The sequence below is a fragment of the Leptonychotes weddellii genome, chromosome 2, assembly GCF_054177405.1.
Source record: "Leptonychotes weddellii isolate Sample4059 chromosome 2, ASM5417740v2, whole genome shotgun sequence".
In the NCBI taxonomy this organism is placed as follows: domain Eukaryota; kingdom Metazoa; phylum Chordata; class Mammalia; order Carnivora; family Phocidae; genus Leptonychotes; species Leptonychotes weddellii.
The window spans coordinates 29,583,459-29,595,931 of record NC_138370.1 but is presented as its reverse complement, the minus strand read 5'-3'; the positions used below and the strand labels follow the sequence as shown (position 1 = coordinate 29,595,931).

The window sequence follows — 12,473 nt, the reverse complement described above, 5'->3', positions numbered from 1 at the left end:
CAAGGTCTGAATTCCAAAGTTTGTTTGTTTTAATTACACACCCAACCAAATGCATAAAATTTCACAAAATGAGTGTCATGAAAATGTCATCTGTTCTATTTTTAGCCTGAAATATGGAGCTCTGAAAAGCAGGGCTGTCATAAATTTTCACACTTGGGGATAAGAAGACTTCTAACCAGGGGGAAAAACACTCCCATGCCCAGATCTAACAGTGGTAAACAGTTTTTATTCAGGCAATGAAACATGGAAAAAATATATTAGTAATCATTATAATAATTTCATTTGTGTGAGTATAACTTTTACAAATATTTACCTGACATATAAAAGGGAAAGTACTGTGCATATAAAATTTATGTAGATGATTATTCCACACAACACAATCCTGGTAACAGTAGTTGGCGCGGCGTTCGCTGCTCCGGATGGGAGGCTCCTCACACGCGCCTGGGCGCCCGCGGGGACACAGAGGAAGCAGATGTGCGGCTGACGTCTACTTGTTGGCACGTGAGTACAAATGGGCATCTACTGGCAAACACACACTTGCTAACAGCAACACGGAAAGGTTTACTGCTACCTCTGAGGTTTAAAAGGAATGCCCGGATCCCATCCCCCTGGGTGACAAGGATGGCTCGGAAGCCGCGCGTGTGGCCAGTAGTCCGCAGGCGGCCCCGTATCTGGACTGGCCGCGGTTTCCGAGTTCAAATCCGCACACGTCCATGTGGAAATCATTCACAGAGCATCCGTTAGCCATGTGACTAGGACGTACTTTGTATATATTTCAGATACCGCTGAAAGGCAGAGGGGGAACAAAGTGACACCTTCACAGCTCTACGGTGAAGAAGGGACACAGGGAAGGTTCGAGCCACACCTCAGCTCTGGGCCTGGCCTCCTCCAAATGAGTTGGGAGCGTTATTCAGACTGCCACAGGCTGGTGTCACACACAACATCTCCATATTAGAACTATAACCAGAATATATATATGTATATAATAGCTGTAACCATATTATAGTTAATAAAGTCATTCCTTAGGAATCTTGTTTGTCCAAATCTAACTGCATGCTAAGAGGCACAGAAATGGGATCGCATTTGGACAAAGAACTACGAAAAGTGCAACCTTTAGTCTACAGAATGCTGGCTCTGGGCACGAGGGCGTGGGTCTTCCCTGGAAATGCTGCCGTCGACATCATCTTCCAGAGGAGACCGTTAGAGAGAAGTGTCTCGTGTGTCAGTTCCTTTACCTTTACTATGCGGGAGACTCAAGGTTTGAGTGATACATTGCTTTCCTAAAGCCACCAGAATCTGGAGGCCAGTCAAACCTTTTTGGACAGAGGTCTCAAAATGCTACTTCTTTAAAATCTTTGAAGAAGATGACTTCTTAGACCTTTGGCTTGGCATTCTGGGATTCCCAGACTATATTTAATTCTTTAATAAGCAAATAATAATCTGTTATCTTTTAAATGCTTTAGAATATATACATCTTTACTTTAAAATCCTTTGCCTAAATCATTTAATCTTTCAGCACCTAGTTTCTCTCTCCCCGACAAGAGGATAAAGAAACCCACGTCGTCCGAGAGCAAGCTCGCACAGTCACAGACTACAGAGGGACGACAATCACGTACGACTTGGGAGACGGCTACCGGTTGTAGTGAAGAACCAAAGGAAATAAACAGGGAGCGTTAGAGCTTCTGCCCCACCAAAAAAGGGTGTGCTGAACCATCTCCGACCGCAGCACACCAGACTTACCAATGCCCCCTCTTTAAAACTCTATTCTGAGCTGTAGAGCCACCACTGGGCCCTCTGTTACCTGCCTTGCTTGAAAATCAGTGTTTTGTTCTGGCTGCTTAGTCAGCCCAGGAACGTTCGGGGCACTTGATGTGTATAACAGTGCTAATTCAGGGCTGTCTAACAAATATCTAAGTATTTGTGGGAGGGTTGCACAAAGTGTGGGACAGGAAGGAAGGGTAAAATTCAGCTTGAGCTAGCCTCCAAAATGAAACATAAATCTCCCCTTAGATTCCATATCATTCTGGAAGGCTGCCAGATCGTCAGAGTTCTTCACCATCATGTGCTTCTGCACTTCCTAATTTGGGCTGGGTCTGAAGAAGCTAGAAACCACGTGAGAAAACTGGGCTTCTCAATATTTCCAGAACAGTTTTACAGAACAAAAGGTTTGGGCAGGTCACTGGCTTCCAGGAGCTTCTCCAAATAAAGTAAATCTCAAGAGGTCTGACTATAACTGACCAGCCAACCAAGTGACAAACTCTTCGGTCTGTCTTAGCTAAATCTTCCCATTAAAATACTTTTAGATAAAGACTATCTATTTACACTTTGGCAAAGTCAAAAACTTAAGAAATAGCTCTGGGTTCGGAGTCTCAACAAGACTGATCACCTAATGCCCCCAAACCTGTCTGGGACAGCAGCTTCCTTTCTCCTCTCTTCCCACTCTTGTTGACGGGGTTTATTATTGCCAACCTAACAAGTCATGGCCCTCACATGCTTTGAAGCAAAACTCTAGGCTATGTTCTCACTCTTAGAATTTGGAAGTTTTTTTTTCCTTTTGCTTATTTTTAAAGAAAAACAAACATACTTTTTTCTGCCCAGGATATTCTCTTGATTTGCCAGCTGAACAAGCTACATTTTTACTCTTGTTGGAGAATATCCATCTATGAAGTGAGGAGGAAGAACATTCCCTTGCAACAGCCATGGCTGAGAAGCCAGCGGCGGACGTTGCATAACCACGGCCCTTTCGTGGCCCTTGTGCAGCAACCTCATTCACTGGGGTCTTTTTGGGGGTCTCTTCCACCAGTGTAATAGGGAAGGATTGTCGTCACCTTGGTTTTAACACACAGCTACTTTTTTTTATATACATAAGAAGCCTAAATGGAGGACTACGAATTTAGAATGGAGACCACTATAAGCCTTTCATGCTTAAAACAGATCAATATAAAACAAATAAACATGGATATCTCACCAAAACACAGCGGCAAAAAGGTTTAGCAATGTTTCTTTCTGCAAAATGCAAAGTTAATTTCCCTAGTAGTGGAGGACCGAGAGAAATCCGTTCCACCAACTGGAGACACTTGTCCATCGCGGACACTGTGACTACAGTATTGTACTCACACTGAACCACAGTGACTGCTCTCAAAGCCCAAATGATTGTCAAGTCACTTCTCCAACCACAGATCATTTCTGTTGTTCTTTTTTGTACAAAATATTAAGACAGTAGGCTTTAAAATACAGCCTAAGCACCAATTACGATAAATGCATATTGGTAAGACGTGACTTCTAGCTTTAAAGACATTATGGACCTCCCTGGGGCTAAAGATCGCACCCATGTGAATAGTACACTGCTAAAGAAAAATGCATTTTTAAAGATTTATAGAGGTTCTCCACTAGGCACAATTCATTGCTGAAGTTGGATCATGCAAGGGTTTTTACAAGAAAGGTACAAAAACTTACGTGTACTGAACATAGTGCATATCACCATGAAGACTTCCAGGGTGTAAGATTAAGACAAAAGAGCGTTTTCAAACACTGCATGGATTTGGTTCTGCCCACCAAATGGAAGGGAGTTCACTGGCATTACATGGAAAAATTGCCATCTTGGGGTTAATGGCCCCATCGCTCTGACCCACGTCCAGGAAGAGCTTCAGGAATTTGGTTTTGGGAGTGTTGTTCTGCTCCTTGCACTCACCAAATGCTCTTTGTTTAATAATATTCAAAATGTGCTGATTTTTGGAGTGGTTCACATGATTTTTATAGCCCGTTTTGTTAAACATTCTAAGTTTGAAAGGGTTTTTTGCCTTAAAAAAAAAAAAAATCCAAAGAACAACGCATTACACTTGTAAAAAACCCAACTGTTTCTTCTCCTTACAATTGCTAGCAGGGTTACAGTTACCTTTTAACTCAATGAGACTGCCTAAGCCTTTTACAAGTAGATTTTCTTTGCATATTTCAAATAGATGATGAAGGGTCAATGCTGATTTTGTAGCAACAAATAGAAGCAGAGGAGACGGAACGGCTCTGGGACAGACTTGCCAAACCTCAGCTTGGAGGGAGTCCAGCTAGCGCTGCCCTTTGTGCTCTGGGGACTGACCCCAAAGGGGCCGCACTTGTCAGGGCTGAGGAGTATCCAAATACCAGGGCAACGAAACATTGTGGCAAAAAGTCTTCCCCAGATGTAAAACCTGAGTCTGGGGTCTTTGCACCTTCAATTCCCCAAAGTCTGAGGTTGGCATGCTGGGCCACGACTCTATTTCAAAACAGGGTTTTACATTTATGGAAATATGCTCTTGTGTGGAGAAGCTCTTATTTGACTCTGCTTCAGAGAAAAAAACCAGCAGCATATATCTATAAGCATATATGTGCGTGTGTATGTGTGTAGAAACAGGTACTCAAAGTCCCTTCTTGTTTACAAACTAGAAGTAACAATAGGCCAAATTATTTCCTCCCTCAAATAAGGCTACCAATGTTGAACGCTAAATTTAAAAGACAAACTAAATAGGTCACCAAAAAATTCAGACAGGTGGTGGACAGAAGATGATCCCAAAGAGGAACCACAAAATCCCAAATTTAACGTGCTTGGAAAAGAAAAGATGACTTTTAAAAACGGACTAAAGACAGAGAAATCACGCCCCCAAACTTAGCAGCCTGACCAAACCTATCGGCGGACAGCACTCGGACGCCACTCCTCCCAGGACCGTGCGATGCTCTAGGGTTCCTTCCAGGGCTGTTGTGTCGGCAGCAAAGCAGGACAGGCAGCAGTGGGCATGTGCTTTTTTAAAGGTTTTTTTTTCTCTGCAAAGGGACAATTATTCCTGGATAAGGCAAGATAACTGTGGTTAAGAGAAAAGCAGCCAAATGCAGATCTGCTGAGCTAATGGGGGGAAACTCAGTCAGTCTTCCCCAGCTTCGCAATCAGCTCATCGCAGATTTTCGTTAGTTCCTCGATTTCTTGGTTCTGAAAGACAAATGACATGGTTATATAGGCCACTTTGCATCCTGAGATCAAGGCAATGACAACTAAATAGTCCCAAGGCTGGCTACGCTCTGCCTTGACATCCTAGCTCAGTGGTTCCTAACTTTTCTACATCAGAGACTCTTTAAAGAAAGGGACGCTTCTCCCCTGAAAAATGTTCATGTGTTCACCAAGTTGTGCTTCAGTTGAGTAGGGGATGAGGGTAACCACTGGCCCTCTGCAGCTTGTCCATGAACCTTAGTTCTCAAATTTTCTTATTATCACAGGAATTACCTGCGATACTTGTTACAAACACAGGTATCTGGGACCTCACTCAGCCCATCAGCACCTCCAGGGACCTGGGATCCTGGAGTCTGAGTATGCCAGGGAACACTGTCTATGGCTTAGCAGACCCCATGATAGAACCCCTTGCTCTAGCTGAAGGGATGCCACAGGCATGAGTATGTAATTGGAGATACAGTGAGAAAAACATAAGAGGCACACACAAAAATGAAGTCCAAGAATCACTGAACACTGAGAAATGGGGACCTGATAATTTTATCTCCCTACAGCAGAATTTCTCAACCATGGTACCACTGACATTTTGGGCTGGGTCAATCTTTGTTGTAGGGACCGACTTGTGCATTGTTAGATGTTTAGTAGCATTTCTGGCCTCTACCAATGAGATGCCAGTCGTGACAAGTAAATACATCTCCAGACGTTGCCAATGTCCCCAGGAGGGTGAAGTTGCAATGAAGGGGCAAGATGGTGTCACGTATTACATAAAAAAACAAAAAGAAAGAAGAAAAGGTAGCCTCAGAGCTAAGAAGTGTCTGGTCCCCTAAACTTTAGTTAATGCAATTTCCTCTCTGCATCCTGCCCGGGGATATTTCCTACTCATATGCTTGGGAATTAATGGTCTCCCTTGTTTGTGTCCACCTGCATCAGTTCCCAGAGGAGCTGGATCAAAGTGTCTGGGCAAAGAAGACAAGGCTTCTCTTTCATCCAAATCCACCACAAGTTAGCCACTGCCAAGGAGGAAAACCAAGTGTCCCTCCGGTCGTCACACCACACCCCTCTGTGTACCTTCTGCTGAAGGGCTCTTTCCAGGGACTCCACCTTCATCTGTTCCTTCCGGAGTCCGGCATGGAGAGCTGCACTCTCGGCCTTCGCTTTCGTTCGAACCTGAGCGATCTCTTCATTGGCTCTGTTTGTGGTGTTTTGTTTGCAGAATAAAGGGACAAGAAACACCCGGTTAGTCATCAGCCATAGCTAAGGAGTCAAGATACTAACCGCTGACATCTGTGGGACACAGGCTAAAAGCAATGACAGCACGATAAGGGAGACATCAGTGACCTAAAACATTCAATTTAAATTTATAAATATTCAATTGACACCCAACTGCTAAGGAAATTTCCAAGGTGAAAACCAGTGGCAGAATTAATCTCATAGGCCACAGCGAGTTCAAAATTTATATGTCACTAGAAAATGGAATCATGTGACAGTTTCTACAGCAATCTTAGATTTTTTTTTTAACCTAGGACAACAGCAGGCAGGGTCTGTGGGATTGTTACAGGACACTAACCACTGACCTCTATGACACTAGAACTTAAAGTGACTTTATTAAAGAGATACAAGAGAAATTTTAAAAACTATAAATGTCAATTGACAAATAGCCAATTAATTGATGAAAGGAAGCTAAGAACTCATTAGTAGTCAGAGGCATGCAAATTTAAATGATAAACTTTTAAAATTTATCAGACTGGCAAATATTAACCAGGATGCTCTTATTCTATGATGGCCGAGATGCAAGGAAACAGGCTCACCAGCTGATGGGGGAAATGAAAACTGGCGCTGTCTTTGTGGAGGGTGATATGGTTGCAACTATTATGATTTAAAATGAATACATCTTCTGACCCAGCGATTCCCTTAAAGTAACGTATCCGCAGCAATACTCCCACTTTGCACAATTGTGTGCACAAGTATGTTCACTGCAGCGTTGTTTACAATAGAAAAAAGCGTGAAACTATCTAAATGCCCGTCGATAAAGGCATGGAATAATCCTACAACCTAATAAAAATAACTAGATGGAACTATATGTTCTGACATGGAAAATGGCCATGATACACTATTAAGTGAAAAAGGAAATTTGTATTTTGTAACCCTGATATTATGAAAAAAAAAAAAAAAAAGTCCAAAGCCATTTTGGGTAGTATTTGTAAAGGCACAAAGAAAAAACTGGAAGGACACACAATAAACCTTTGATAGCAGTACCTCTGGGAGTGAAAATGAGAGAGGGGAACTTGAAATGTTTTACAAATATGATGATAGAAAGCAAAATGTACAAGTAGGTATCACTTTTTAGTTAAAAGATAAAGTTGGGAGCATTCTTCAGACTGTTCCTCAGGATAAATTCCAAATGTGCTGGATTTAAGGGTTAAAAAAAATAAAGCCATAAAAGTATTAGAAGGAAAACATGGCAGAATATTTTATATTCAGCCCAGAGAAGATCTTTGTCACCACGACAGCAAATCCTGCGTAAAAGAAATGACTGACAAATTTCACTACATAAAAATAAAATTCCTGCATGTCAAAAAACACTAGAAGGCAAAAGACAAATTAGAAAAATCATTCGCGGGCGCCTGGGTGGCTCAGTCGTTAAGCGTCTGCCTTCGGCTCAGGTCATGATCCCGGGGTCCCGGGATCGAGTCCCGCATCGGGCTCCCGGCTCGGCAGGAAGCCTGCTTCTCCCTCTCCCACTCCCCCTGCTTGTGTTCCTGCTCTCGCTATCTCTCTCTGTCAAATAAATAAAATCTTTAAAAAAAAAAAAAAAGAAAAATCATTTGCAACTCATATCACAAAGGGCTGGCATCCTTAGTGCATAAATATAATAATATATTTATATATATAATATATAAACTGACAATAGAAAACTGGGCAAAGAATAGAATCATTCACGGTAAAGCGAATATGTGTATAGACAGTTGCTAAAATATGTTCAATTTTACTCGTAAGATAAACAAAATCAAAACTACACTGAATAAAATAAATGCTCTATTCGTTTATCAAAAAAAGAAAACCCCAACTAAACTGGAATACCACCTTTATCTATTGGATTTGCAGAAAACCAGAAATTTGGTCTGTTGGCCAAGCTGTGGGGAGAAGAGAAGCTCTCATACTTCATGTAGGGATGAAAGTCGAATGAGGGCAATTTGACAACATTTATCATGATTACAAATTCACATATTTTTTGGCCCAGCAATTCCTTTTCCAGCATACAGATAGCTCACCAAAATGCACGCCAAATGATAATAATCCAAGGTTCCTTATTGCAGCCCTGTTTGTAGTGGGTAGCAAATAACCTGAGTGTCCCACAGGAGAGGGGTTTGGTTAAATAAATGACACATTTCAACGCTGGAACACCATATGGCTGCTAAGGAAAATAGTGGAAGCTCTTCATGGATTGCTATGGAAAGATTTCCAAAATACACCACTAAATGAAAAAAACAAAGTACGCTGTCATCTGTATAACAAAGGGAGAGTCTCACCACAGTGAAAAAAACGGTGATCACATGGTGTGCTGGAGGTGTTAGTTAAGGCCATTGTTGTGTGATATATAACTGGAGCAAATCAACAGGTCATACACCTTAAACTGCACACTGATTTATGGTAATTTTATCTCCATAAAGCTGGGGGAGGGGGAGAAGGGGAAAAAGTAGATCTGCAAGGACTGGAGGAACTAATGACCAAATTACCTGCGGTGATGAGGAGGGCGGGGAGAAGGAAGGGTATTGGGATGGGAGAGAGATACTGTGTATCCTTTTATTCCTTTTAATGTTTGAACCATGTGAAGATTTTACCTATTCAAAAAATTAAATAATAAAATGTATGCGCACGCACACACAGACACACAGGTACACACACACCCCAGTGCAACATGGAATTGCCAAACAAGGTTGAGGGTTTTTTCTGGCCTTTTTCAATCTTCCCACCACACCATGAACCGTGAAACAGATTTATTGCAAGTTCTCACTTGTCTAGTTTTTCTTCTGCGTGGATCTTCAGAGCCTGGTATCGCTGTTCCTCTTGTTTAACTCTGGCTAAGTAATCCTGGGCACATTTTTTCAAGGCTTCTTCATTCTGTTCCAAAGTGACAATTTAAAATAAAAGAAGCTGGTCATTTTATTTTTCTTCTACTAGTGACAAGCCATGTACCAGTTTTTTTGAGAAAACAGGTACAAATAATTCTTACTGAAGAAATTCTACATAATTTCTTCATGTATAAATTTTCAAAACACACTAAGTTTCAGTTATATCAACACACCCAGTTTAGGGAGGCCGTCATTCAAATGTGAGTGGCAGGGGCACCTGGCTGGCTCAGTGAGGAGAGCACATGACTCTTGATCTTGGGGTTGTGAGTTCAAGCCCCATGCTGGGTGTAGAGATTACTTAAAAAATAAATCTTAAAAAAAAAAAAAAAGAGTTCAAAAGTGAATGGCAATCTGAGTCTCCTTTTAGGTAAACTGGCCACTCTCATTTTTATTTTACAATAAAAAAAAAAAAGAATATTCACTACTATAAATGTATCTTATTGATGGTATGCAACTAAGGTGAATCAATATGCCCACTTACACGTAAATTTGAAAGATTATTACTTATTTTCTTCTAGAATATGTAGCCTGAATTTTTTAGTGCTAAATTTTCCCTTTACTAATATTAAATTGGTGAATTATCAAAACGATTTCTAGAATTCTCCTAAGGTCTGAGGGTTCCACACTTACTATACTCCATGCCACACTCTGGCTGTAGCCTGACCTAGGAGGGGAATGACCAAGACACGCCACCTGGTGGGCCAGATGCCTGAACCACCACAGAAAGAGAAAACAGGAAAGAAAACCTCTACCTTCATTGGAACAGAAGATACAAGGCCAATGATATATGGGCCCCGAGCCCCTATTTAGAAGGCTATCCACACCTCTGGCATATATGTTTAAAGATCCATTACCAAGAAAATACACTACTAAGGAGACAAAAGGAAAAGGACATGCTACCTTCTTGAACCCTTCCAGAACGCCTTTCAGGTTCTCGTATCTCCTGAAGAGATCAGAAAGGGACCTTTCCACAGAATTAAGGTCAGCCAGGGCCTGCTCCTTCTCCATGGTCAGTTGCTGGAAGCTTTTCTGAGAGGTCATACTTGTCCTCTGTTCATCTTCTGAGAACCACAACAAAAGTAAAGGCAGAGTCATACAACAGATGGTTATCAGCTGCCCTCTGTGAGCTAAGCCGTATTCTTGGTGGGGGGGACCCAGCAGTGGACATAACAAAGTTCCTCTCAAGGACTTACGTTAGTGGGAGATTCAGATGGTGACAAGTGATGGGGGAAAACCAAAGCAGAACAAGAGGCGTGGGGTTCCTTTTTCAAATAGGTGACCCCTCTCAGAGGGATGCAAAGTAGCTGATGCAGCTACCCAGGAGGAGAATATTCCAGCAGAGGAACAGCTATGGCAAAGGCCCTATGCTGGGAAGGCATGGGGTGATGTGGACCGTAGAAAATATCATTTCAGTGCTTAAGCAGAGAAAGACTTAGGCGGTCAGTCCTGACAATATTGGCTGCAGAGTTATTTCTAAATTCAACGCATGAGCACCAACCACTGTTGGTTTGTAAAAGGTACCAGTGCGTCGGACACAGGGAAAAAGTACAACCTGCAGCAGAGTAAGGACACTGCACCCAAAGGAAGACCCCACCCAGGGGTACTGATGATGTGAGTAGGCCATCAACCCTCTGGGTGCCAGGTGGAGAGTTTTTCACAGAATTCAAGCATTTGCTAGCCTCTAAAATAAACCTAACTATGGCTGATGCTCATTATTTGTGGACTGTGTACTTGTGAATTTATCTACTTGCTAAAATTTACTTGTAAACTAAAAATCAGTACTTGGGGTGTATTCCCCGTCAGGCGCAGAGGGGTAAAAAAATGTCAAGTCACTTGACGTGCACATTCTCAGCTAAGGCTGAACTGGACGACACACTTGTTTCATACTGTAAACAAGTATCCTTTTCAGTCTATTTAGTATCATGATTTTTGCATTTTTGTGCTTTCTGGGTGAGCAAGAAGGCTGTGATGTGCCTTATGGAGAAAATACCTTCGTGAGATCATCTTCATTTAGGCACGAACTACAGCACTGAGGGCCATGAGTTCAATGTTAATGAACTGACATTAAACCAGATGTCTTTAAACAGAAATACACATAAGACAAGGTTATGTATTGACAAAGATGTTGTGACCAGAGGCCCGCAGGAACCTCACCCTGTACTTCCCCTAAAGCAATGGCTCAGTATTTGCTAATTCAGTGTTTGTGGCAACGTTGTGGAACGGAACCACTGCAAACAGTGAGAATCAACTGAATCTAAATGAGGGACAAGTGGAAGCTCATATTCTGATTTGAAAACCATCTATGGAACCTATGGCTCACACCACAGAAGAAAAAGGCCAGGGGCGCCTGGGTGACTCAGTCGGCTAAGTGTCCGCCTCTTGGTCATGTCCGGCTCAGGTCATGAACTCAGGGTCGTGAGATTGAGCCCCAAGTCCAGCTCCCCGCTCAGTGGGAGTCTGCTTGAGAATCTTTCTCCTCCCTCTGCCCCTCCCCCGCTCTCTCGCTCCCAAATAAACAAGTAAAATCTTAAAAAAAAAAAAAAGTCCTTACCAATCATTTGGGCAATGGTCTTTTCATATTCAGCCACAATTTTCCTTAAAAAAAAATTATTATCAGAAGAGAATTTTTAATGGAAGTTGGAGAAATGCTGCCCTAAACAAACACATTAACAAATGAACATTTGAACATTGTATATGATGTTCAATGAATATTTAAATGATGTTCAAATGAACAAATTTACATAACCCAGTTATCTGCTTTGGGGCTTTTTTAATATTAAGGTAAGATTTGTTAACGTTCAAAAAAGATTTTTCTGAAGATTTTATGTTCAACAAGCCTTTCATTCTATTTATTTTATCTATAGAAACTGCCTTCACTTTCTCTTTGAACCTCATGTAAATGACCTCAAGGCAATACATTAACTCTGCCTGGACAAATCAATCTTTTACAAAATAAGTGAATGACATTCTTGGGGTTCTTCCTAAGAAGGCTGATCTGAGTTCAGGCTTTCTTGGCCCTCATCCACCCTTTTGGGCAGTCCATGCCCTCTGATTCAGTCACAAATTTTATTTTACTGTCCTAGCTGCAAAAGCATTTCAGTTATTCAAAGACTTTAAAGATCACCCTGTCATGTTAACCTTTCTTTTTGATGAAGTGCAGTGAAGTATCCCTGACCCTTTCCAGTAAGATGAGTGCTCTTCCCTGTGACCCCTCAGTGAGAAATTACGGTTCCCCTGCCCCTCGCTGGTGGTGCCCATCACTTGGTCCGAGTTCCTTCCGACGGCTACTGTAAGCTAAGGGCAGGGGCCTCCTGTTCGCACACCCAGCATGGGACCTCACACCCAGTAAATGCTCACGAAGCAAGTAA

General features: G+C 42.0%; 1 protein-coding gene across 11 annotated transcripts in view; it reads right to left on the bottom strand.

Annotated features, from left to right (window-relative positions):
- Positions 1–206: 206 nt before the first annotated feature.
- TACC1 (transforming acidic coiled-coil containing protein 1) overlaps positions 207–12,473 on the bottom strand; it is a 117,631-nt gene continuing 105,364 nt past the window's right edge. For all 11 annotated transcript variants that reach the window (XM_081809313.1, XM_081809304.1, XM_081809310.1 and 8 more), the window contains 5 exons: positions 11,657–11,700; positions 10,006–10,166; positions 8,988–9,094; positions 6,041–6,161; positions 207–4,957 (listed from right to left, as the gene is read on the bottom strand). In XM_081809313.1, coding sequence (XP_081665439.1) covers positions 4,889–4,957; positions 6,041–6,161; positions 8,988–9,094; positions 10,006–10,166; positions 11,657–11,700 — 502 coding nt within the window. In that variant the 3' untranslated portion in view covers positions 207–4,888. The remainder of the gene's footprint in view (positions 4,958–6,040; positions 6,162–8,987; positions 9,095–10,005; positions 10,167–11,656; positions 11,701–12,473) is intronic.